Here is a 22024-nt window from a genome sequence, read left to right as displayed (position 1 = left end):
ACAGATTTTACCAACTGAGAGACTTCACGGACGTCGTGCTGCTTTCTTCTTTGATTCTATCTCTGTATCTAGGCCTCACATGTTTTCCGCACAGTCTGGAGCCCCTCCTGAAAGTGAAAGTGTGTCATCTAATGTACGCTGCCAGCAGCCACTGCTCCTGAGCCGTTCTGGGTATTGCGGATTACATAAACCAAACTGACATGCAGTGTGAAAAAGGCTTCCAATCAGTGTGTTTGAGAGTGTGTGTGTGTTCCTCCTCCTATAGTTTCTTTTGCATCCCTGACAACTGAAGCCTGAGCATCTCCAAAGACTTGCACCGCAGGGAGCCTTGTTTTGTATTATCATTAAAGACACATATGGGGTGTGAGAGAGTGTAGTGCTGCATGTATGCCACACTGGATCAAAAATTAGCTCTACACTGAGCGAACAGACTGTGACAACATACAGTGCTACTGCGGGCGCATTTTAAATTTTTCAGAAATTCAACAAAAGGGCTATTTTGTACCACTTATTTCAAAGAGAGGTACACAAAAGATTAGGACAAGACAATACCAGAGACGGCAGCATCAAAGACTTCTGCAGCTCTTACCAGGAAGCAGCTGATTGCTGATTGCTGATTTTCAGAATATGACGTTTTGGCAAGTTTTCCATCAGAGTATGCGCGAGAGAAACAAGCTCGTCTCGTGCCGTTTTTTCCCACCAAACACTGGCATAGAACTACATTTTCTGTTTCGGTGAAAGAGCAACAAGTTGTGTATTGTTAGCATGTCTAATTGAATATAAAAGCTTCCTAAAAAGGAAAAACAAAGTTGCAAGTAGTGACACAAAGACACACCCTGTAATCCTAAAAAGCCGCGCACCATCAATGACTAATTGAGAGAGACTGCAGGGCAGAGTGTCAATATCGAAGGCAACAGCGACTTGGCACGGGTGCAACATTTTACCATCTCGCTCAGCAGCTGGTGATCATTCCAATCAGATATGGTTGGAAAAACTTACCCCCCCCATATCTTCCCTTTTCTTCTCTCATTATCCTCTGAGCATCTTGATTTGCATCTCCAGCAGTTTCGTGTGAATGATAGCCTGTTTTAATCATAGTGGATGTGGATGAGTCACAGCTTAATTGATAAGACAATGGGAGATGGTGAAAATATTTTTCGTATGTTTTGTTGAAGCGTTTCCAATGTTAATACACATTTCAAAAGACAAAAAAGACATGTTAGGAAATGATAAATCACAACAATTATATATATATATATATATATATATATATATATATATATATATATATATATATATATATATATATACACACACACACACATATATATGCACATATATTAAAAAAAAAGCCGGCACAATGACATCAAATGTAGTCCATTTATTAGATCTACTAATTATTAAAAGAAAAAAAAACAATTCATTCATTACATTCGTCAATTATTTAATTACAATATAAGGCCACTGGAGTTACTGACGGCATTATTACAGCAGACATGGTCTTTGAATTCTTGCATTATTATTAGTGCATATTTACCACATTAGTAAACGGAAGGCCAAAAGACGGTATTTTTTGCATGATATCATACAATAGCGCTGCATGGTCACAATGCAATCATCCACTTTACAGGTTCAAGTGCTACAACAGATCCCCGGAAAATCTGTATTAATGACATGCATTTGGTTGATATAAAACTCTATATGTCCTGCCGCAGAGATATAACTCTAAACTCTCAAAATATCAATGTTATTGCTGCAGCTTGCACCGTAACAAATTAGCATACAAAAATATAACATCACAGTAAAAATGTTTTACTACATAGGGCATGGTTGGAATAACAGATGGCTACAGGGGACAATAAATAACCCTTTTTAATACCGAGAGAATATTTACCCTCCACTTAGGCCAAAGATGTAAACTGATGGAAAATTGAAGAGCTGCCACTTCTTAAGTGTTTAACACATAAAGCATTAGCAATGCATCAAACGGGCTATTTCACCGATCATGCATGATCGACACTAAAGCCGTGGAAAGCTAGGCAAAGAAGAGCCTAAGATTGCCGTGGACTATGAATTCCATGCAAGATGCTTCAAACTTACAAAAGGCATAGAGTGCTCTTCTATGGAGAGCAGGTCGACCCACTATCACCGTTTTAGCCTTACAACATATACAGTCCTGAGTCAAATTTCCTCCTTTTGTGAAGTTTCCTACTGATCATTTGGTACACTTCACGTATCACTTAGCACTGTCCACACAATAATGTACTATGCATACTCTTAAAAAAACTTTTATGGACTACTGTAAACTTAAACCCATTATTTTTTTTAAATCTACTGTTTTTTTCTGACTTGATATGCAATAAATGTGCGATGGTTCAAGTTAAAAGCTGCACAGTGCAATGAAACTGTCAATGCACGTTCAGAGCTGCAGACTCTTGTAGCATCTTATCATCTTAGGCCTGAATCACACAGGCCTAAGGGGCCGGTCAGTGAACCACTGGCAACCTCTGGTTGCTAAGACAAAATGTGTACTCCCCAACTAGTTGGCAAAAGGTTTCTAGGAGTTGCTGACTGTCGCTAGGTCAGATTATTTTCAAAAAGGGTGGTGCACCAAAAACATTCTTGCAATTGTTTTGGTCAGTTTTCATAAAATACACCGACTTGTCTGCGAACACACTGTGAAACTTGAAAGAATGTGATGCAAACCAGAGAAAAAGAACATTTGCCTTCAAAGAAAAAGTTGTGCCTTACCACTGCAACTAACATTTTTTGAAAGGTGCTTTAAAGGTAAACGTTCTCAATGTCTTGTTTGCGTCACACTGGTCACAGTTTCACAACCACTTGACAAATAGTGTGTGAGTATTTCTAGCCAAGATTACATTTACCAACCAACTAGCGACAAACTGCCTGCAACCGAAGCAAACTCAAGGTTTTCACTCACTGACCGGTCTCTTGGGCCTGTTTCCATGGAGTTTTAGCAATCAATTTCACAGCCACTGCTAGCATCCTCCAGCAACCATCTGCAACCTGTCGAGGAATACACATTTTTCCCTTGTGACCGGTTGTTGCCAGATGGTCACCAACAGGTCTTTATGCCTGTGTGACTGAGGCCTTATATTCATTCAATTTGGCAACAGAAGGGATCTTGACTGCTCAAGTCACAGCAATGACACTGTATAAAATGTCTTTTTCTTTTCCTACTCTTTCATTTTATGAGCATATATTCTCAATCAATAACAAAAATCCATTTCAGCACAAAAGTCCCCTAACATCAGTTTATAACAGAACTCCTTTCAGACTGATGGGCAAACAGCCTGAGAAGGTTAATGGTGAGAAAAAGGTCGCAAATTGCTTCATTCAATCTCCTCCATTATCTGCTTCTGCTGTCACAAACTCTGCTCTTTATGTCTTATGTTCATAAATCAAACCCAAAGCACACAAGTATACAAGTATTCATCTGAGGAGGATTTGGCTGGCGCGAGTCCAAAAGATAAGCCCTCCACTGAACACCTTTGACACACATAGAAAGAAGGGGTGATAAAGAATTTGAAGAGGACCAGAGAATCAATCAGGAAACCATCTGGCATCCCAGCAGCCTGAAGACACCGACAACCGTCTGCTCCTCCACTGTGTTCCCCTTGGACTCCCTGCAGAGCCTGCAGGGCAGCCACACTAGTGACCACAGCGGCGCTTCAGAGGGATCTATAGTTTTCTGAGCCTAACAGATGGACACAGAACGAGATCAGGGCAACCCCACAGAGCGATTCGTAAGGGAGAACGCTTCCACGTCTGTGCATACGAATTGCCTCAAAATTACACAATAATTAAACTCATCTCTAAAATAAATCATTTAAAAACATACTTGACACACCACATGAAATGAATCCTTAAATTATGGCTATAATTTAGTCTTTTCAAGCTGCATTTCATTAAAGAGCACAAAACAGAATTATGCTGGGGAAAAAAATTATTTTAAAAGCTAGCAAAACGGTCTAAGCCATTTTTACCTCAGATTCATATTCCTACAAAGCACACAAGAACAGAATACATATGGAGATTCTCCTGTTATCAGTAGTTGGTGATTACGTTGAAGAGGTACTAGGTACTTGCACAATGCCTTTTTTTTTTTATTAAGTCCCTGGTACGTAGCAAGGAGTGACAAGCACTTTAAATGTCCTGAAAAGGCTCTCAACTAAATACCTGAAAAATTGTTCCACTTCCTACTCAGAAAGAGAGCCCAATACAAGAAGGGAATGTACAGAAAGGAGATTTAGCCCCCTCTAGAGGATAAGACAAGAATATAAAATAACGCCTCATGACATGCCTCTGAACATCACTGCAATTCCAGATGCTAGCTCGTAAGATGGTCAGAGTTTGCTGACAGATTTATGAAGCCGCTGTTTTCTTTCTATATGGATGCACAGCTTTCTTTGTGCCTTTCCCTCTTTCTGGGTAAAGCTTTGCATGCAAACTAAAAGACTGCAACAGGCGTGGAGTAGGTAAATGAAAAACAGCCCCCCAAAAATATTCCCATGTGCAAAGCAGCACTAGTTTCCAAACATCTCTTTAATGAGAAAAATAATGCATAGTCCTATAGGCTTGGTTTTCCCAACAAGTGTATATGCAGTATCCAGTAAGTACTGTAGAAAGTAAATACAGATAGATTTCACCCAGTGAGCAAGAATTTATAGGAGGTTTAAGTTTGAAAGGAAGCACAACCTCATTTGACGTCCGTTAAGGTTAAGAAAAACATATCCTAGGGTTGGAGTATTACATTTTCTCTTCAAAGAACCACTTCTGGTGGAGGCTATCAGAGCAGGGTTGGAGTGAGGGTGCTGGTGTCCCGTTGTCTGTATTGTCTATTGCCTCAACACACTTCTGGCTGTGGACGTGGTACAAACTCCCATCCTGAAAAATTGGCAAAGTATTTTCAAAATGGATATTAGCAATACATGTCTAAAGAACAAAGAGCAGATCTGCTGTTACTTTCATTATTCTTTATACATCAGAGTTTTAGGAGCATCAGAGCGTACAGAACACAGAGGACCTGCCCAGATTGATCTGTACTTTTATTTTTTGCTTCACTTTTCATTTTCCCTCCTTCTACTGTCCAATTTCCCCCTCCTCAAAGACATACCCCACATACCCCGTTTTACATTCATTCAATGTTTTTAGGATCCATTTACATTTAGACTGTGTCATGTCCCGACATTCAAATCACACTAACTTCCAGTATTGTGTTTTGAATCCTCAGCTTGCTACTAACACACAATAAAAATAAAAAATATATATATATATTAGGGGTGCAACATACTCGTATCGATATTAAACCGTTCGATACAGTGCTTTCGGTTCGGTTCGCATATGTATGAACAATACAAAATTTGTAATTTATTTTATCAACTTTCCTTCTGACGATGCTGTCTGTGTTGAGCGCAGATCCACTGAGCGTTCAACACAGACAGCATCTTCAGAAGGAAGAGCGCAGCGCAAGCTAGCGAGACAGAAGTTAAGCTCTCCTTGCAACATGGAAAATTGAACCTCCCCCACCCTCATTCAGATCTGGCGTTTGGAATTATTTTGGTTTTCATGTGACATATGACCCTGAAGGTAAGCGCGTCATGGACTAAAGTAAAACAGTATGTTGGATGTGCCACGCAATGCTCAATTACATGGGTGGGAATTAGTGGGTTAGCGCAGTTAGCTCGTTAACGTGTTGGCCATCTAGCCCCACGCACAGGGCGATCAGGGGTAGCTCGTTAACGGAGATTTGCCGTGTTGTGGCGTTAACGTCATTTCAACGAGATTAACGCTGACAGCACTAGTGGGAACACAACGAATATGACTGCACATTTACGCCGACATCATCCTAGTGCAAAGACAAGTGGAAGCAGACAAAAACAACAAGCATGCATGCTACAAACTTTACCCGAGTCATTTAGACAGCCGTTAGCACATGATTCTCCTTATGGGGACCTGATATGTTTAATATTGTGGCGAGCTGAGACAAGGAGGAGACGGAGGTGTCGTTTGGTCTTGCTTCCCGTGAGCTAGCCAGGGAGCACAGCCGTTTATTGACATCTGCAGAAGAACACTGCCGCTAGCTAACTGCTCAGTGCGGCAACCGCACAGCAGCAACAACAACAACACACAGGGCGCCCTCTGACCCCGGAAGGACACACCGTCGCAGCGAGAGGGCGTCACCCGTCACTATGGCAACATAAACAAAACATAACTGTACAAACAAAACCCCGAACAGCCCTGACCCGCTACAATATGCTGCTAAGAATATAGCCCAGAAGAAGCGGATAGTATAGCTTTTATTTTGGAAAGAGCCATTTCTCTGTAATAAACTCTCTTTTCCAAAGATGAGTGATTCCTCAATCAGATACAGGGCTCGCAATATCGCTAGCCCGACGTCCCGGGGCTAGCGATTTTTCCAGTCGGGCTACCAAAATCTATCTCTGCCCTGCCCGTCGGGCTATTGTAGGAAGGAAAAATATATGTCAATGCTTTTGCATTCTTTCGGAAATGTAGCTGGGTAATTATGTCATTGGCATCGGTGAGCCACTGTCAATATGTGACATATTGAAATCGCGTTTGAATTTGCGCTTGTTTTTTTCTTTCACTTTGCAATCGCGCGAACTGTGTATAGAGAGCGACAGTACTGATTGGTGAGTGATGATAATTTGTGCACCAATTCCTCTGACATCGTCTTATCAATCGTTAGCTTACTATGCAAACATGACAAGTGAAATCTCCCGCAGCAAGCTTAAACATGTGAGAGGTTGATCGCGCAGAGAATCGCTGAGCTTATGTGAGTGTGTGTGTAAAAGCAGCAGGATATAAATTTTAGTTCTGCTGAGCCAAATAAGACAGGTCAGGGTGAAGAAGTGACAGCCAAAGAAAAGCTTACCACAAAACGGAAAAGTTATGACAAATGAGACTATAAGGCAAAAAGAAAGTGCAGCTTTATGGTTTCATGGACAAAAGAATTTCTGTGGCTGCAATATGACGAGCTATATAACCGCGGCTGCACATAAGTGGTCTGCAGGTGCGCATTCGCTGTCAAAATGGGAAAAAAAAACGCGCACAAGATATGAAGTTGCAACGCCTGTTTGCATACATAAGATTTTCTGGAGGAGGACAGACATTTGTTTAAAACTCTTAAAGATGTCGAAGAAGCTCCTTTAAGCAATTACTTTGGTGTTCCTCCACCTCCAAACAAATGTCAGAAGGAGTCCGAACCACAAAAGAAGCGCGTATTCTCGGAAAAGTGGTTGCAGGAGGTGAGCTGGCTTCAAACAAATGATGAACGCACAGAGATGTGGTGCGGTCTTTTATTTTGACAGCGAATGCGCACATGCGGACCACTTATGTGCACCCGTGTAAATAACATAATGTTCTGCCGGGTGTGTTGTTAGTTTTCTCTCGATTTCTGAGTCGACAAGCGCCTTTGTTACTGGGACCAGTCAAGAAAGGCCCCCATTAGAACCCATGAGAAATGCAAGAAATGCATTATTGCTCAGTCTGCAATATCTTTCCCAGAACAAACACCAATTGCAAATAACATACTAAAAATAAACCTGAAAAATCTGTTTAGAACAGCGTACTATGTTGCAAAGAGTGAACTACCACTGGCAAAATTTAGCAGTCTTTGCAAACTTCAAAAAGCAAATGGCCTAGATCTTGGTTCCACTTGTCTCTTACCCGTGACTTCAGTGGAAATTTCAAATTCAGGATCTGACACAGACTGATTCATGTCCTACACAGTTCTTACAAGTTCATAGAAATTTCTGTTCAATTAGAACCAAGTATTTGAGTTGATGATTGTAATTTTTATACAATGTTGTAATTTGTTTTTCAACAATTTTTGATTAATGTTTTGTTTCCTTTACAATATTATAATTTAATGTATAATATTGTAAAGGAAACAAAACATCAATCAAAAAATTGCTCTCTTTTTTATTCGGGCTACTTACATTTATTTTGGGCTACCAAAAACTGAAGAGTCCCTGCCCGAAGGGCTACCAGGGAATTTGAAATTTTGAGAGCCCTGAGATATATTTATTTTTTTAATTACTTTTGTTTCAGCAACATTAAATTTAAAAACTGTACTTTTGAGTTAAAATATATATTTATAATTTTAATAAATGACAAATTAAAAAGGCATGAACATTTTTTTTGTATCGAAAAAATATCGAACCGTGACACCAAAGTATCAAACCGAACCATGAATTTCGTGTATCGTTGCACCCCTAATATCTATCTATCTATCTATCTATCTATATAGATATAGATAGATATATCTATATCTATCTATAGATATAGATATATAGTTATCATCTGAAACAAACATAAACATAAATTTGAATTCAGTGTGTTTTAAAAACAGAAAAAATGACATGTATTGTTAAAAGCCTAGGGCACTTTCAGAATTTGAATTGTACAGTGTGTACTACTTTCTCTCTGAAGGGATAATAGTTGATGGAACAAGAGAAACTAAGTGGCTGGTTAAAAGGTCACTGTAAGAGTGAGGAACTATAGAGTCAATCATTTAATTCAGTGTTGGGTGCTCATCTTTTAAAACATTAGTGGCAGTTCAAAAAGGAAAATAAGTAGAAATCTGAAATCAACAAAATGTAACAGAAAATTCAACAAAGAACTATATTTTAGACGTTGATTTTATATTCCACATCTTCTCTTCCAGACAGCAACTCAAAAATTAATGACATGCTGCAATTTCAGGGCCACCACATTAATTTCCTTTTTAACACTATTAGTTAAAATGTGGACTTAGATAGGGATAAACACAGAAACTCACTAGACTAAAATACTTTACATCTTACCTTTTTGAAGACAAATTTCTGGTCTGAAGGTACAGGCTGCCCTCGTTTTCTGCACAGCTGGACAGTCAAGTAGGTACTGATGCTGTCACCCGCGATGCATCCAGCAGGTGCCCTTGTGTTGTAAGAGATCTCACCATTCACAGAGTATTCAAAGAACTGTAGGATGAGACAAAACAACTGGGGTCACTGGGTCACTTTATTAGATACACCTGTTAAACTACTTGTTAATGCACATATCTAAACAGCCAATCGAGACACATAGGTTAGTCGAAGTCAATATGATCTGCTGAAGTTCAATCCGAGCATCAAAATTGGGAAAGAAACGCGATTTTAGCGAATTTGAACGGGGCATTGTTGTTGATGTCAGACAGGCTTGTCTGATTATTTCAGAAACTGCTGATCTACTGGGATTTTCCCCACGCAGCTCTCTCTAGGGTTTACAGAGAATGATATAAAAAATAGAAATTATCCAGTGAGCACTAAATCTCTGGATGAAAATGCATTGTTGATGGCAGAGGCTGCTTGAAGCTGAAGGAAAGCAGCCGTAAGTCATTACAACAAATTTATAATACAGAAGAGCATCTCTGAATGCAGAACACTTCAAACCTACAAGCAGACGAGCTACAGCAGCAGAAAACCGCACTGGGTGCAGCTCCTGTCAGCTAAGAACAGGAGACCAAGGCTACAATTCGGAGAGGCTCACCAAAATAAGATAACACAACGTCAGAGAAACAGAAATATAAAAGCATGGATCCACCCTGCCTTGAATAAACAATTTAGGCTGTTGTTGGTGGCATATTAATAGGAGGAAATACTTTTTTGGTACCATCACAGCCTACACGAGTATCGTTTCTGACCATCTTCCTGAAGCCTGCTTTCAGCAGAATAATGTGACATGTTGAAATTCAAATAATTTCTAACTTGCTCCTTGAACATGACAGTGAGTTCACTGTACTCAAATGGCCTCCACAGTCACCAGATCTCAATCTAATAGAGCACATTTTAGGATGTGCTGGAATGTGAGATTCACATCATGTTCCGTTGACAAATCTGCAGTAACTGTCTGATGCTGTCATGTCAATATGGAGCAAAATCTCCAAGGAATATTTCCAGCACCTTGTTGAATCTATGCCACAAAAGATTAAAGCAGCTCTGAGAGCAAAAGGCAAACCAACCAAGCATTAGCATGGTGTTCCTAATAGAAAAAATGCAACAATTTCAGTTAGCCTAAATTCAGTTAAAACAGAAGAATGGCACTGTTAGGGATCTATATTTAGGACAGAGAGATGGCTTGAGCGTGTGTTTCGTCTCTGTAGCATGCCCAGTAGTCTCATAAGGCAGCTATCCCCACTTTCTACAATAATAACATCAGTTTGTGTCCACAGAGATGTTCTGGAATAACAATGCTAAATTTCACAGTGCTTCCTGGATTACTGAATATCACAAAGGAAAAGGCACTGGGAAATGTGAATTCCCTTTGTATCAACAAAGCCATCACATAATTTTGCAGCCTGGAATAACAGATGATATTCATTATTCCCAGGTCTGTAAGAGTACACAACACGATTCTTGTAGTCCGAGAGGAAATAGGATGACTATATGTTTAATCTGAAAGAAATTGAGATGCTATTTATATCCATGATTACCTTTGTCTATGATAAATGTAAAACAGGGAGTAGTGAAGAACAGAAGGAGAAGACATGGAAGGAGATAAATGGATCTGCCACGGAGATCAAAAGCAGTTTGTAATTATTGCTATCAAACATTAATGCCACTGGATGCAAAAGTTGTAGATAATAGTCAGGAACCCAGAAGAGTCGCTCTACAAGCAGACAAACCCATAAACTACAGTGGTCATGAAGCAATCTGATTAACTTTAACTAGTCAGTAATGCCTCCCAAAGGTGTGACAATGATCACTTAATGTTATAAAGTGCTTTACAAAACTAAATAAAACCAGACATGGGCCAATAAACTAAGAATATGGCCAAAGAACCTGAGCACAGTGGAGGCAATAAAATAAAACACTCTAAATCAAAAACATATCACACATTTCCAAAAGATTTTAAAAACAAAACTCTTTATACACAGATGGTACGAAGGCTCTTTTCACAAAAGTCTAATCAGCCTTTATTACAAGCCTTGACCTGAGAGAAATCAGCTGGGCTCCACACTCTGATCTAAAGGGTCCAGAAGGCATTTATTAGGTCAATAAATCAGAGATGTATAGCGAAGCTGTTAAAGGGCAAAAGACTGACAAACACGATTGTAAGGTCAGTTTTTAAAGCCATGAGTGTCCTTTCAATCATTAGAATTGTGCCAACTGAAGATGATGGAGACAATATTTGTTTGTTTGGAATGTTTGGAGAAATAAATGTCCGAATTGTGTTTCTCCAAACATTATTTTTCTCTTTTCAAATAGCTCAGAGGACATTCATATTAGATTGATTAATGGCAGTCTTCAAGAGTGCCAGGATTAACTGAACAAGAGTAAACAAATGATCGCCGAAGCTCACATATAAAAGGGCAAACAGTGTGCTGTGTTCAAAAACCAACATTCAATTAAAATCTAACTGAAAGCTGCGTTTCACATGATTGAAAATGGGCTGTAACCAAGTAGCTAATCAGCAAACTAGCTTGTAAACCTGTTTTAAGTTTAGTGAGCTGTTCAGCAAAGGAAGATGCAAGTGGTTTTTTTATCACTGGCATTACTTACTTGGTTCTGGCCCATTCCATGACACAGATAGAGGATGACCCTTTGGCCCACCACTGCATTCTCATCTGTAGGGTTGTAGTCAAAACAGTAGTTGGTCTTGCCCCGGTTCTTAAGCTAGCAAAAGGCAGCAACAAAATATAATTAGGTAGTGGTACAACCTGGCTTGCAGAAGCTCATAAGGTCTTACTTTGTTCTCACCATTCCAAACATGCCTGGCCGATCATGTGGGACGTGGATATCGGGATAAATGTTATCCAAGTACCACTTGAAGCTCTTGCAGCCCAACTTCTCTCGGAGCATCCTCCGCTCCGTTACATCTCCAAAGGCCTCCTGGAGACAAACATGGCAAATGACAGTTCAACATGATTATTTTATTTTCACTTTTCTGCCTTGGCAAGCTAAAATAAAATTAAGAAGCACAGAATTGCTCTGCATTTATAAAAAAATAAAAATGAATTACCAGTGATATCTCATATTCAAATGAAAATTTTAAGTGAGAGCGCTGTCGATGCAGCCACCATCAGACAGCTGTTGTGTCCGATGAAGTATTCATAATATACCAGTGGCCTGAAATGGAATACAATAGCACCATCTATGGTCCATTACTCTATACAAATGCAGTTCACTCCAAACAATAGCTCCCCCTCAAACAAACAGAACTTCCAACAGTCAAACAGGATACATGTGTCAATTTTACAAGAGTCTCCGTGTGTGTGCGCAAACAGTTCGTGCCTGTGTAAACACTTTTATGCATACAAAGTTACACATGTACACACCACGCTGATAAAGACTAGTTAATTAGATTATGAGAAAGAACACAGTCTCCACTTTAATGTGCCAGTGAGCATATGCTCACCACACCTTCCCTGCTGCAAGAAAGATTCAGCAGCACTGCAGGATGATGGATGATGGTGGCCTGCCCAAACACAGCTCTAATTGGCTATTCATCAGTCTATTTAGTGAGAAGAAAGATTCCCAAAGGACGCAGTGCTTTGTCAATGGCTAGGACCAGCATGGACTATCAGAACAATGAGGACTAGTCCAGGACACTTACCAGGATAATAAGACTTAAATTAAGGATCAGTAAAGGTCCTGATAAAATGCAAAGGTAAGGGCAACCAGCCCAGTGACAGTGCAACCTATATGGATGAATAAACGGTCACAGGAAACGACCTAAGGGAGCAACTAGGAACCGAGAGCACAGAGGTGCCAATTAGTGAAACAGCGGTGGAAAACAAGAGCTAATGATTCCAGAGGGCTGTACTACAAAGCAAGTTAGCCAACTTTTAAAGGCAACTCCTACAGCAACTTTGTAGCCTAAGGTATGACTTCCAGAGCTCACTGCCTAGTAACCAGTATACTCTCTTTAAAAAAAAAAATAGCATCAGCTTTCCTAGAAGATCCTGTGAAGCTTGGTGCATCTATAGGAAGATGGCCCTCTGGATTTCTCTGCGAACATCAATGAGGATTACAAATGTTCAGTGTCGGGAACTTAATTCCTTGAGTCTTTTCTATCCTGTTAGGATGAAGCAATTTCAAAGACAATCCATGGTTTGCTAGGCCTCTATATAGCAAAATACAGTAAATCCTAAAACAGACAGTGTTAAATCCTGGTAGATTACTTGCTGACCTCATAGGAGAGTTGAAGCTGAAAGATTAAGGCTAAATTTGTTGTACATGTTATTAAAATACAGCTAAGCGACACATTTAGTTTGCAGAATACACAACTATAATTACAGTCAGCATATCCATGCCTTATTAATGAGGCAGTGATTAAAAAGCCTATTAACTTTCAGTCTGCATTTTCCTTTTTTTTGCCAGCTGTCCTTTCTGGCTTTTGCTGCAACAATTGTTTTGCTGCAATTTCTCATATTTATATTTTTTAGTTATATTTAGGATATATTTGCTCTTTTTTGTGAAAAATATGCGTCTCTAGACCTGTCGTTGTTTGCAACTGATCTCTAGCAAGCTCATAACTTAAACCAAAATTTAACGACATCAATTCATATCTTAATTACGATTGCAGTACCCGGATTTTCCCCTCAATCATCCAGTGTTAATAAAGAGTGCCCCTTCAGTTGAGTACAGTTCTCAGTCATTCCTTCACCCTGCACCATTTCATATGTAGATTATTTAGGTTTTATGGTGCCTTGTTACTAATTAACAAGCTATAAAAATAGCTCACATGGACTGGCACGTAACCCATGTTGACAGCCACGCGGACCTGCCCTTCTACAAATCCTAAAAGACTTCCAGATCTCACTGCCTGCTGGCTGTTTTTTCTTTTTTTTTGGTTTGATTTGGGGATTTCTTGCTTTGTCTGGGAGTGTCGGAGTGAAAGTGTCACAGGCTGTCAGAATGTCAGGGGAACGGCACGTTTAAAAAAAAAAAAAAAAAAAGCAACCATGAATTTGTTAGTCTAAGGTTATTTTGTTCAAAATCTACAAAGCAGGGCTGCAATGATTCGAGCTCATTTCTGTAATCACCAGAAAAACCTTTACTGGGAAAAAGATGCAGGAATTCCGTTAAAAACATTCAACAAGCTCCAGTGTGAGAAGAGAACTTTGTAGCTGCTCCCATACACTCCTGCTTGTTTTAGTTAGCAAAAATCTACAGTTAAGCTACAGAAGCTAAAATTAAATATGCAGATGAACTGTTAACTTCATCTGATATGACGTTAAAATTACGCAGGTTGCAGGTGGCTTTTTCAGATTTAAAAAGAATATAAATATCATATTAATATTTATATGTTAAATTATTGATTTCTATATTGATATATTAATTAAATTGTATTAATATTTTAAAATCAAAGCAGTCATACACACACCCCTGGGTAAGCTATGACATTAATGGGCAAAGACAGACTACAGACTATAAACAGGCACAGTACATTCATCCAGGAGACTAGTATAACTTTGTGCCAAGCAAAATTGTAAAATTGTAACTTCCTTGTAAGATATGTTCGTTTATAGATATAAACCTTATCTAGTATTGTTATTGTGTATAAACACATGTTCAGCTGTGAATCAAACAGGATGAGCAAAAACAGTGTTTGTTTGGAGGGTATGATGAATTTTTTGGCAAAGCTACCTTATCTCATGGAGATAAGTGCTACCTGATCTGTGCTTAGAGAGCATTTCCTGTTAACTACACTATCACTCATGCACACACACACAAAATCAGGGCACCCCCATGGGTCGGCACTGCTCTCACCGTGTCAAGGACAGGTGGGTGACACCCGCTGGCACCAAGTAGCACAGAAAGGTGGTAATCGCACACCGGAATGCCCTGACCCCTGTCACCTTGGGTGTCTGCTGCTCATATATCCCCCGTGTCACTTAATCAGGTGAGCTTTTGCAGCGTGCGTGTGTGCGAGCGCGTTTTGGGAGAAGGCAGAGTATTTTTGATATTTTTTCGCATACCGAGAGTGAGTTCACTGGTGAAATGAAGGGGTTAATGAGACAGTGCTGTGGTGAATGCAGCTATTTAAAAAGAGAAAGAAAGAAATATTCTGCCTTCACATTCACATCATCTGCACACACTCACCAGGCGTGCGTGGGGATTACGATGATAGTAGATCTCCTTGTATTCATCCAGCCAGACCTCAGCTGCTCTCACGCTGTTTGCCAACGCTTTGCTCCGTGAGTAAGGTGCCTTTTTCGGGAAGATGTGACCCACGTGGGAGCACGGGTGGACCTCCAGGCTGCCCCCACACTGCCAAATCTAAGACACATCAATAACACCACCACGAGGATTTGGTTAGCCTCTCAGCCATGATTCAATCAGGAAACAAAGCACAGTCTTGTTGCGGAGGAGCTTGGGAACAGAAAAGCTAGCCTGTTGTTGGAAAATATTTTTGGTTTCTTCCCTTTGGGAAATTACAGTTATTGTAGGGAAGGGATGTTTAAATTCTTTGCTGCAATTAAAGTATTAAGCTCTTCGGCCTGCTTTCACTCCATGTTTAGTTTTATTTTCATTGCAGATTCCACATAAATTGAGCAGCTGTCATATGGTTCAACAAATCTAAAGCAGACACTCCTGCCTTTTTTAGTGGCTTGCACTATGAATTGGGCCATAATCCCAAAAGGAGTGCAAACTTAATGTCAATTTGGACATAACACGTGCTTTACCTATGTTATCATTACATAAATAATACTGTATATGTCCATGAAAACACACAGCTCTTACCCTGAAAGAGAATTCCAGGTTCTCTCCTCCCCACACCTCCATTCCTGTGTCATATGTTCCCAAATAATGGAAGAAGTCCTTCCTCACAGCAAACAGACCACCTGCCATAGTAGGAGACCTCAAGACACCAAAAAATAAAAATTATATTACAGGATAACGAGCTCCATCTTATATGAGACAGATGTAATTATCTCAGTATGAAGAAAAAAGTATGATATGTCAGCAGTGCAGTTTCTGTAATAATGTAGCTGCCACACTCAAAGTTACATTCCCAAATACTCATATGGGATTTTTTTTCTATTTTTGGGTAATAAAGAGTCCTTAAAACACACCTGATGACATCTACGGGTGAACGTCGGCGTTTCTGTTCGTAGTCTGGGATGGTGTGCCAGGTAAAGACCAACCGCCAATCAAACCCTCCGATTTGAGGTTCCCCAGCATGGCCTAAATACTGGAAGGTGTTCCAGTCTATCACGTCGATGACGGGGCACACCACGGCCTCCGGCTCCTCTTTGATCCTTGGCGAGAAAAAAGGAAAGGAGAAAAAGGCGAATGTCAGGAGGGAGCAGTGTTACAAAGCAAGCAATTTGTTTATCTATAAAAGTCTCCATACAAACGTTGGTGCTGCCCTTGTTTGAAAGGCTGGAGCACCGAGACAGTGAGTCAGACACGGCTACATAACAGTGCTCCTGCAGCTGGCTGATAGAGATTCAGAGCTTCACACTCTGTGACAGCTGGACTAAAAGACAGCCTTTCTAAAGGCCGCACTTTGACAAAATAATCAAGGAGAGAAGGCATTTCTTTTTTTCCCTGGCGGGCGCTCTCTCACCTGTGGAGCACAGGCTCTAACCAGCCGTCGTGACACTCGCAATGACAATCCAGGAAGGTCAGAACCTCGCCTGTGGTGATGGATGCCCCGAGCAACCGGGCCCGCACCAGCCCCTCCCTCTTTGTGGCCCGGATCAGACGCACCTTATTCAAACCTGAGACGTACTTGTCCAGTGGCTCCTTGAGATGAGCTTTCAGAAAATAAACAGATGAGCAGATAAACCAAAATAAACAATCAGGTTGTTTTTTTTATGTGTTTGTATCAAGAGTTGTTTCTCAAAATCACAACAAATACAAAACTAGAGAAAAATCTATCAGCTACAGCTGGAAGTTTCTTCCCATAAGGCAAATTTTTTAGCGTTTCTTGATCAGTATTCCATGTGAGGGGATAAAAAGCAAGCACAGACAGACAGTCGTTTTGTTATCTCTGAGTCCAATCACATTGTAAAATCTGAGAGGGGACAAAGCTGGCATGTGGCTCAGGTGTCAGAAGCGTCACAGCGCAACGTGAGACTGTTAGAAAAACAAGTCAGCATTGATAAAAGAAGGTGATAAGCTATCTGGCACACATTTCCAATGCATTTGGAAGAGGCTCCGAATTCCCACCTCTAGAGGAAAGAGAGTAAAACTGTTTGATACACATTTGCCATATTCACTAGAAAATGGTGAGCTTTCTTTGAAGCAGGTAAACAAGACACACCCACCAGTCTTTTTAGGATGAAATTACTTCCTTTTATGCTCTCAGCCAAATACGCATTAATCCAAAAGGCGAAAGTTACATCATTGTTTGATTTACTCAAGCTCAACACTTAGTAAGTAAATATAACCACGAGCAGATGTTAGTGTTGAGGGAGAGGTAGGCATTGCTTCATTTATACATTCATGATCGAAAACACTTTAGAAGCATTAAAAGTTTCTCAACTCGTACAAAACAAAAACCCCAACAGGAATAAACACTGCATATAGTATATTATTTACTTTTATTATAGGTTTATTTGAATATACTCATAGAAGATGTAAAAAATATAACACTGATGCAGGAGATTTCCCTTTATCTATATCTTAGTTTATAACTAAAACTACTGATTGTTTTAGTAATCAAGTATTCTGCTGATTAACCCACTGATTGATGAGAAACACTTTTTGTCTTACTAATGAGCAATAATAATTACTTACTACTTGCTTATTTGCTCATTGATATTATTACAAATGGAAACCAATATTTTTAATAATTTAATTGGATACAACATCTGTCAAAACACTTTCATCGTGTTTATGCGGCATATTTAAGTCATATTTGCTAAAGAAAACATATTCATTAGTGCGAAAATAAATAATCACAAATGTCAAAATGTAAATAAATAAAAAGTTTACATGTCACCTAAGCTAAACTAAGGCAGAAATCAGTCTTTACTCTGTCTTCTTGGAAAGACGGAGTAAAGACCAACCCAGATTGAAGGTTTTTGCATGTATACCTTTTCATTTATTTTTGCATTAGACAAAATGTTTTCTTCAAATACAATGTGAGTTTAATACAGCACATGAACACAATGAAAGGGTTTAGTTTGTTTTTGTTTTCTTTGGTTTACAGATGTATTTTTTTAAGCTGAAGCCTGTTGAACAGGTTTGATTAAGGACTTCCACCGGCTTTTTTCCAGCAAAAGTTTTATTGGTGGTTGGAGCAACGCTTTGTGTAGTGGGACAGACTCCGCCTCCAAGTTGAACTACTTACATTGTGATGACTGAGGCTATAGAGTTGTGGATTAAACTAAAAATCAAAGCACAAAAATTTGCATCCAGTATTTTTTTATAATTCGATGAGCATATTTTCCAGTATCTCTGTTTGACTTGCCTAACTGATAACATGTCAGTATATCCTCCTCCACCCATCTAACTGCTACCTGTCTGTGTGCACCTGTAACAGCTCCTGACTGTCAGCCTGCCACCATTCTTGCCCACTGCCTGTCCATCAGTCTGTCTGTGCCTCTACCTTTGTCACTGTAGTCATCCACCAGCACCACCTCTTTCAGCAGGATGTCAGGAGACGTCTCCAGCACACTGTGAACAGTCCTCAGCAGGGTGGACCAGGCCTCGTTGTAGAAAGCAATCACCACAGAGGTCGTGGGCAAGGACCTGTAGTCATACTTCAGCTCTTTACAGCTGGAGAGAGAGGAGACTTGGTTGTTAGAATGCAGACTAAAAAAAATTGGAGGGGAGGCTGGGTGGCTGGAATGACACTGCACAATGAGAGCTGGCTGTGTAAATTTGCATGTAAAGCTGGATCGTGGTTAACCTTCATACTTTTAAGATTTGATGACCAATAGAAGTAAACACAGAGCATTTATTATTCCATCTTAACAGCAGATGACTCAGTTTACGAGTTACACGTCCTCTGAGGTATTTACTGAGCCGTGTAATAGTGTTGCTGGGGCATCCAAACTGCAAAGGCTTCTTTTAAACTTTAGATCTGGGCTTTAACATTGCTAACAATAGACAACAGGTTACTTACAGTGGGTTCCATCTCTCTGGCAGCCTGCGGTGCAGTGATATTTTATCACTGACATAAGTGTTAATCTGGTGCGCTTTGATACTTTCCTCTTCTTTTCTTTTCTCCTCTTCGTTCAGATTCAGTTTCACGGCTCTGCCCAGTTCTCCCAGAGCGTTTAAATCCAAGGGGGGCTTCTCGTAGACTGGCTTCTTAAGGAGCTCATACTCTTCCTCTCCTGTGACTTCCCGTCGGTTCGTCAAGCTCACTTCCCCCGACTTGCGTTTGAAAAATGTAACATATCCCAGCAAAATGGCACCAACTATTAAAATAAGTAACTTGGGCCGTTTCCTCCTTCCGTATGCAGCCATCGTTTCGTTTCTTTGCAAGGCGCAAAGTTGGAGGCTCTCATGCCCCGATGAGCTGCACTGTGCTCAACCTTTGCTGTCCAAGTTGGTTTTGCTAGACTCCACAGCCGCGTCACCTTTCCGTTTGACTACTTCCAAGTTTCTCCTCCATAGTTCAGGCAAAGTGTAACTCTATCTACGTACAGAGTCCCCAAACTGGGTGAGTCTTCTCAGTCAAACGGAGAACGGTGGTCACTCCTCCTCAATTCCGTTACCCTGCCTGCTGCTGGAGTGAAGAGGGAAAGGATTAACTAACTCAGATTAGATTAGCTAACAAGTATCTCTTCGGATTAGAGAGCCACCTAACTGCTGGAGGAAAGGAAAACTAGGTCAAATCAAAAGCCTCGTATGCTGTTTCTTTCAGTTCACTCACTGAGAAAATCAAATATTATAATTAAAAATATTTTTTTTTCGTTCTCAGTCAAGTCTTTATGAATATAGTTTGTGTCCAACCGGTTCATCAAGTGCCATCGAGGAACCGGGACATTTACATTTACGACATTTACGTGAACAGCAGTAGAAGTTCAAGTCAATTTTTAGTAGCAGAATTAGCAACTAGTTTCCGGTTATCAAATTAAAACTCCGTTCCCTTTCAAACTACCCCGGAATAACGCCACGTAAAATACTGCACAGATATTATTATTATTATTATTATTATTATTATTATTATTATTATTATTATTATTGTTCGAAGACTTCAAAAATTCGTAAAATGACTGCCAGGGGTACACTAGCTTGTATAAGTAAAATAAGTCACTTCCGCTTTCGATTTTTTTAATCATCAAAGATTGGTTCTGGTAATTTCTCAGTTTTCGAGTTTGTTGGGCACCACTGCTTTATATTATGTCACAAAGCGTTGCAATAGTTTGTAGGCTTTTAATTTGAAAGCCTGAAAAAATGAAGTTTATGATAAGCAGTCATTTTATTTCTATATCCAAGTGATCTTTTTATAGGTTCTCATTCATACGAGGCCCCTTGTCACTCATATGAAACCGATATGAAAACTCTTGACACGAAAGATGAAATCTGACACAAAATGTATGTTTAAGCAAATTAAAATGCTAAATAATTAAGGCGATCTTTCGAGGCGAGAAGGTAATTTGAGTGGCGCACTGTTTGATCGAGTACCCATATTGTGAAAACCACAAAGAGACACGGGAAGGTAACAAGTCAGCCGGAGTGTTGTAATATACCACGGTAGACTGCCCTTGTCGTGTCTGTCAGAGACTCAACATTCATGTGAGTGCATGAATGAGGGCGTTCTCATTTAGGACGAGATGATGGATAACATTTTCCATGCAATAGATAGCCTACTGTAATAGGTGCAAATATTAAAACGGAAATTAAAACACTTATTAGTTGCACCTTTGGGGTTTGGGCTGACTTGAACAGAGGTTCCTGTAACGTGACTGGGATTAGCTCTGACCTCACCATAACTGGTCCAACTTGACTGTATTGTTGATCACCCAGTAAGCCTAGGCTATATTTAATCAGTACATTTGTGTTTTACTAGGGAGGGGCAGGAGAGAAATCGGGGAAACTTGGGCCTTCACTATGTGCAGCAGTATATACATTTCTACTTTTTAAATTTTGCAGTGATGCTAAATGGCATCATTCTGAGATAGCACTTTCCAACTCTCCTTGACACTCGTAGCGTTTTATACAACTTCAACCAAGCACTTTTTTTTGCTTTCTAACATTCCCACACATTCATACTCCAGTGAACACATCTGAGAACAAAATGTTGGGGTTCAGTATCTCATTCAAGCATACTTAAGACCGGAGGAATCAAACTACCAACCTTTCCGAGCTACAGCCACCCCATGTGATATCATGGGAGGCATCTTTTTAGCATGGTGTGTTCCTATAGGACTGGTGTGGATCCGGGCTTCCTCTCCCCCCTAGGCTACTTTTAATGATCCCACATTTTAAAATATGAATTTACTGAATAAAGTTTGTCATTTCATCTGCACTTTTTGTGGTCACACCTTGTTTTCAGGTCTGTGACAGATCATTAATTATTACACTATTCATAAAATTATAGTTGGGTGTATCTTGGGAATGTATCAGTCATTAAAGCGTAGGAGTAACTGGGCTTGTTTTATTCAGTACATTAGAATACAATAGGAACAACCACATGAAAACAGACTGCATATTGTTCCAGTTACAGGGGTTTTATCATGTAAGATCTGTTCAGTTGAAACACACCCTTGTCAGCCTTTCACGACACATCTTGTCATGAAAGCCAAGTGACACAAATGCCCGTGGACCTGTGGATGAAAAAACAACATAGGAACCATGACTGAGTTTTCTAATGACTAATGCATTTTTAAAAGAAAAGAAAACACAGCACCCAGCTGTCACTGAACCACTAAAAGTTGCCTATCTTTGTTGCATCCTATAGCTTTATTGTGTATATTGTGTTACCTTAAAAGAGTATTCTGTTATTTTGTTAGCTTTTTTATACCACATACTTAGAATAAGTGTACTTTAGAAAGGTTTTTTTCTTAAGTAAGAAGGTCCAAGGATATATTAGTGATACATCATCTTGA

General features: G+C 39.8%; 1 protein-coding gene across 1 annotated transcript; it reads right to left on the bottom strand.

Moving 5' to 3' along the window:
* Positions 1–1345: 1345 nt before the first annotated feature.
* On the bottom strand, positions 1346–19972 carry galnt12 (UDP-N-acetyl-alpha-D-galactosamine:polypeptide N-acetylgalactosaminyltransferase 12). Its single transcript, XM_085396181.1, has 10 exons — positions 19090–19972; positions 18571–18740; positions 16582–16771; positions 16085–16270; positions 15753–15870; positions 15111–15287; positions 11763–11894; positions 11565–11678; positions 8850–9005; positions 1346–4908 (listed from the first exon to the last, which is right to left on the bottom strand). The coding sequence occupies exons 1-10, from the start codon at positions 19434–19436 to the stop codon at positions 4771–4773; spliced, it is 1728 nt and encodes a 575-aa protein (XP_085252307.1). The 5' UTR covers positions 19437–19972; the 3' UTR covers positions 1346–4770.
* Between the last annotated feature and the right edge of the window lie 2052 nt (positions 19973–22024).

Source organism: Rhamphochromis longiceps, linkage group LG22 (genome assembly GCF_057381845.1).
Source record: "Rhamphochromis longiceps isolate RC_006_pf linkage group LG22, R_longiceps_female_GT1.1, whole genome shotgun sequence".
Classification (NCBI taxonomy): Eukaryota; Metazoa; Chordata; class Actinopteri; order Cichliformes; family Cichlidae; genus Rhamphochromis; species Rhamphochromis longiceps.
The sequence above is the reverse complement of the archived record's forward strand: the minus strand, read 5'-3'. Positions and strand labels throughout refer to the sequence as shown.

What these genes read in the sequence shown, in the direction of transcription:
- galnt12 (XM_085396181.1), bottom strand. Translation starts at nt 19,436, where the DNA reads ATGGCTGCATACGGAAGGAGGAAACGGCCCAAGTTACTTATTTTAATA. An exon ending in TTAGAGCCTGTGCTCCACAG is followed by an intron (nt 16,271 to 16,581) that starts GTGAGAGAGCGC and finishes TTTCTCGCCAAG; the next exon opens with GATCAAAGAGGAGCCGGAGG. An exon ending in GGCCAGGCATGTTTGGAATG is followed by an intron (nt 11,679 to 11,762) that starts GTGAGAACAAAG and finishes GCCTTTTGCTAG; the next exon opens with CTTAAGAACCGGGGCAAGAC.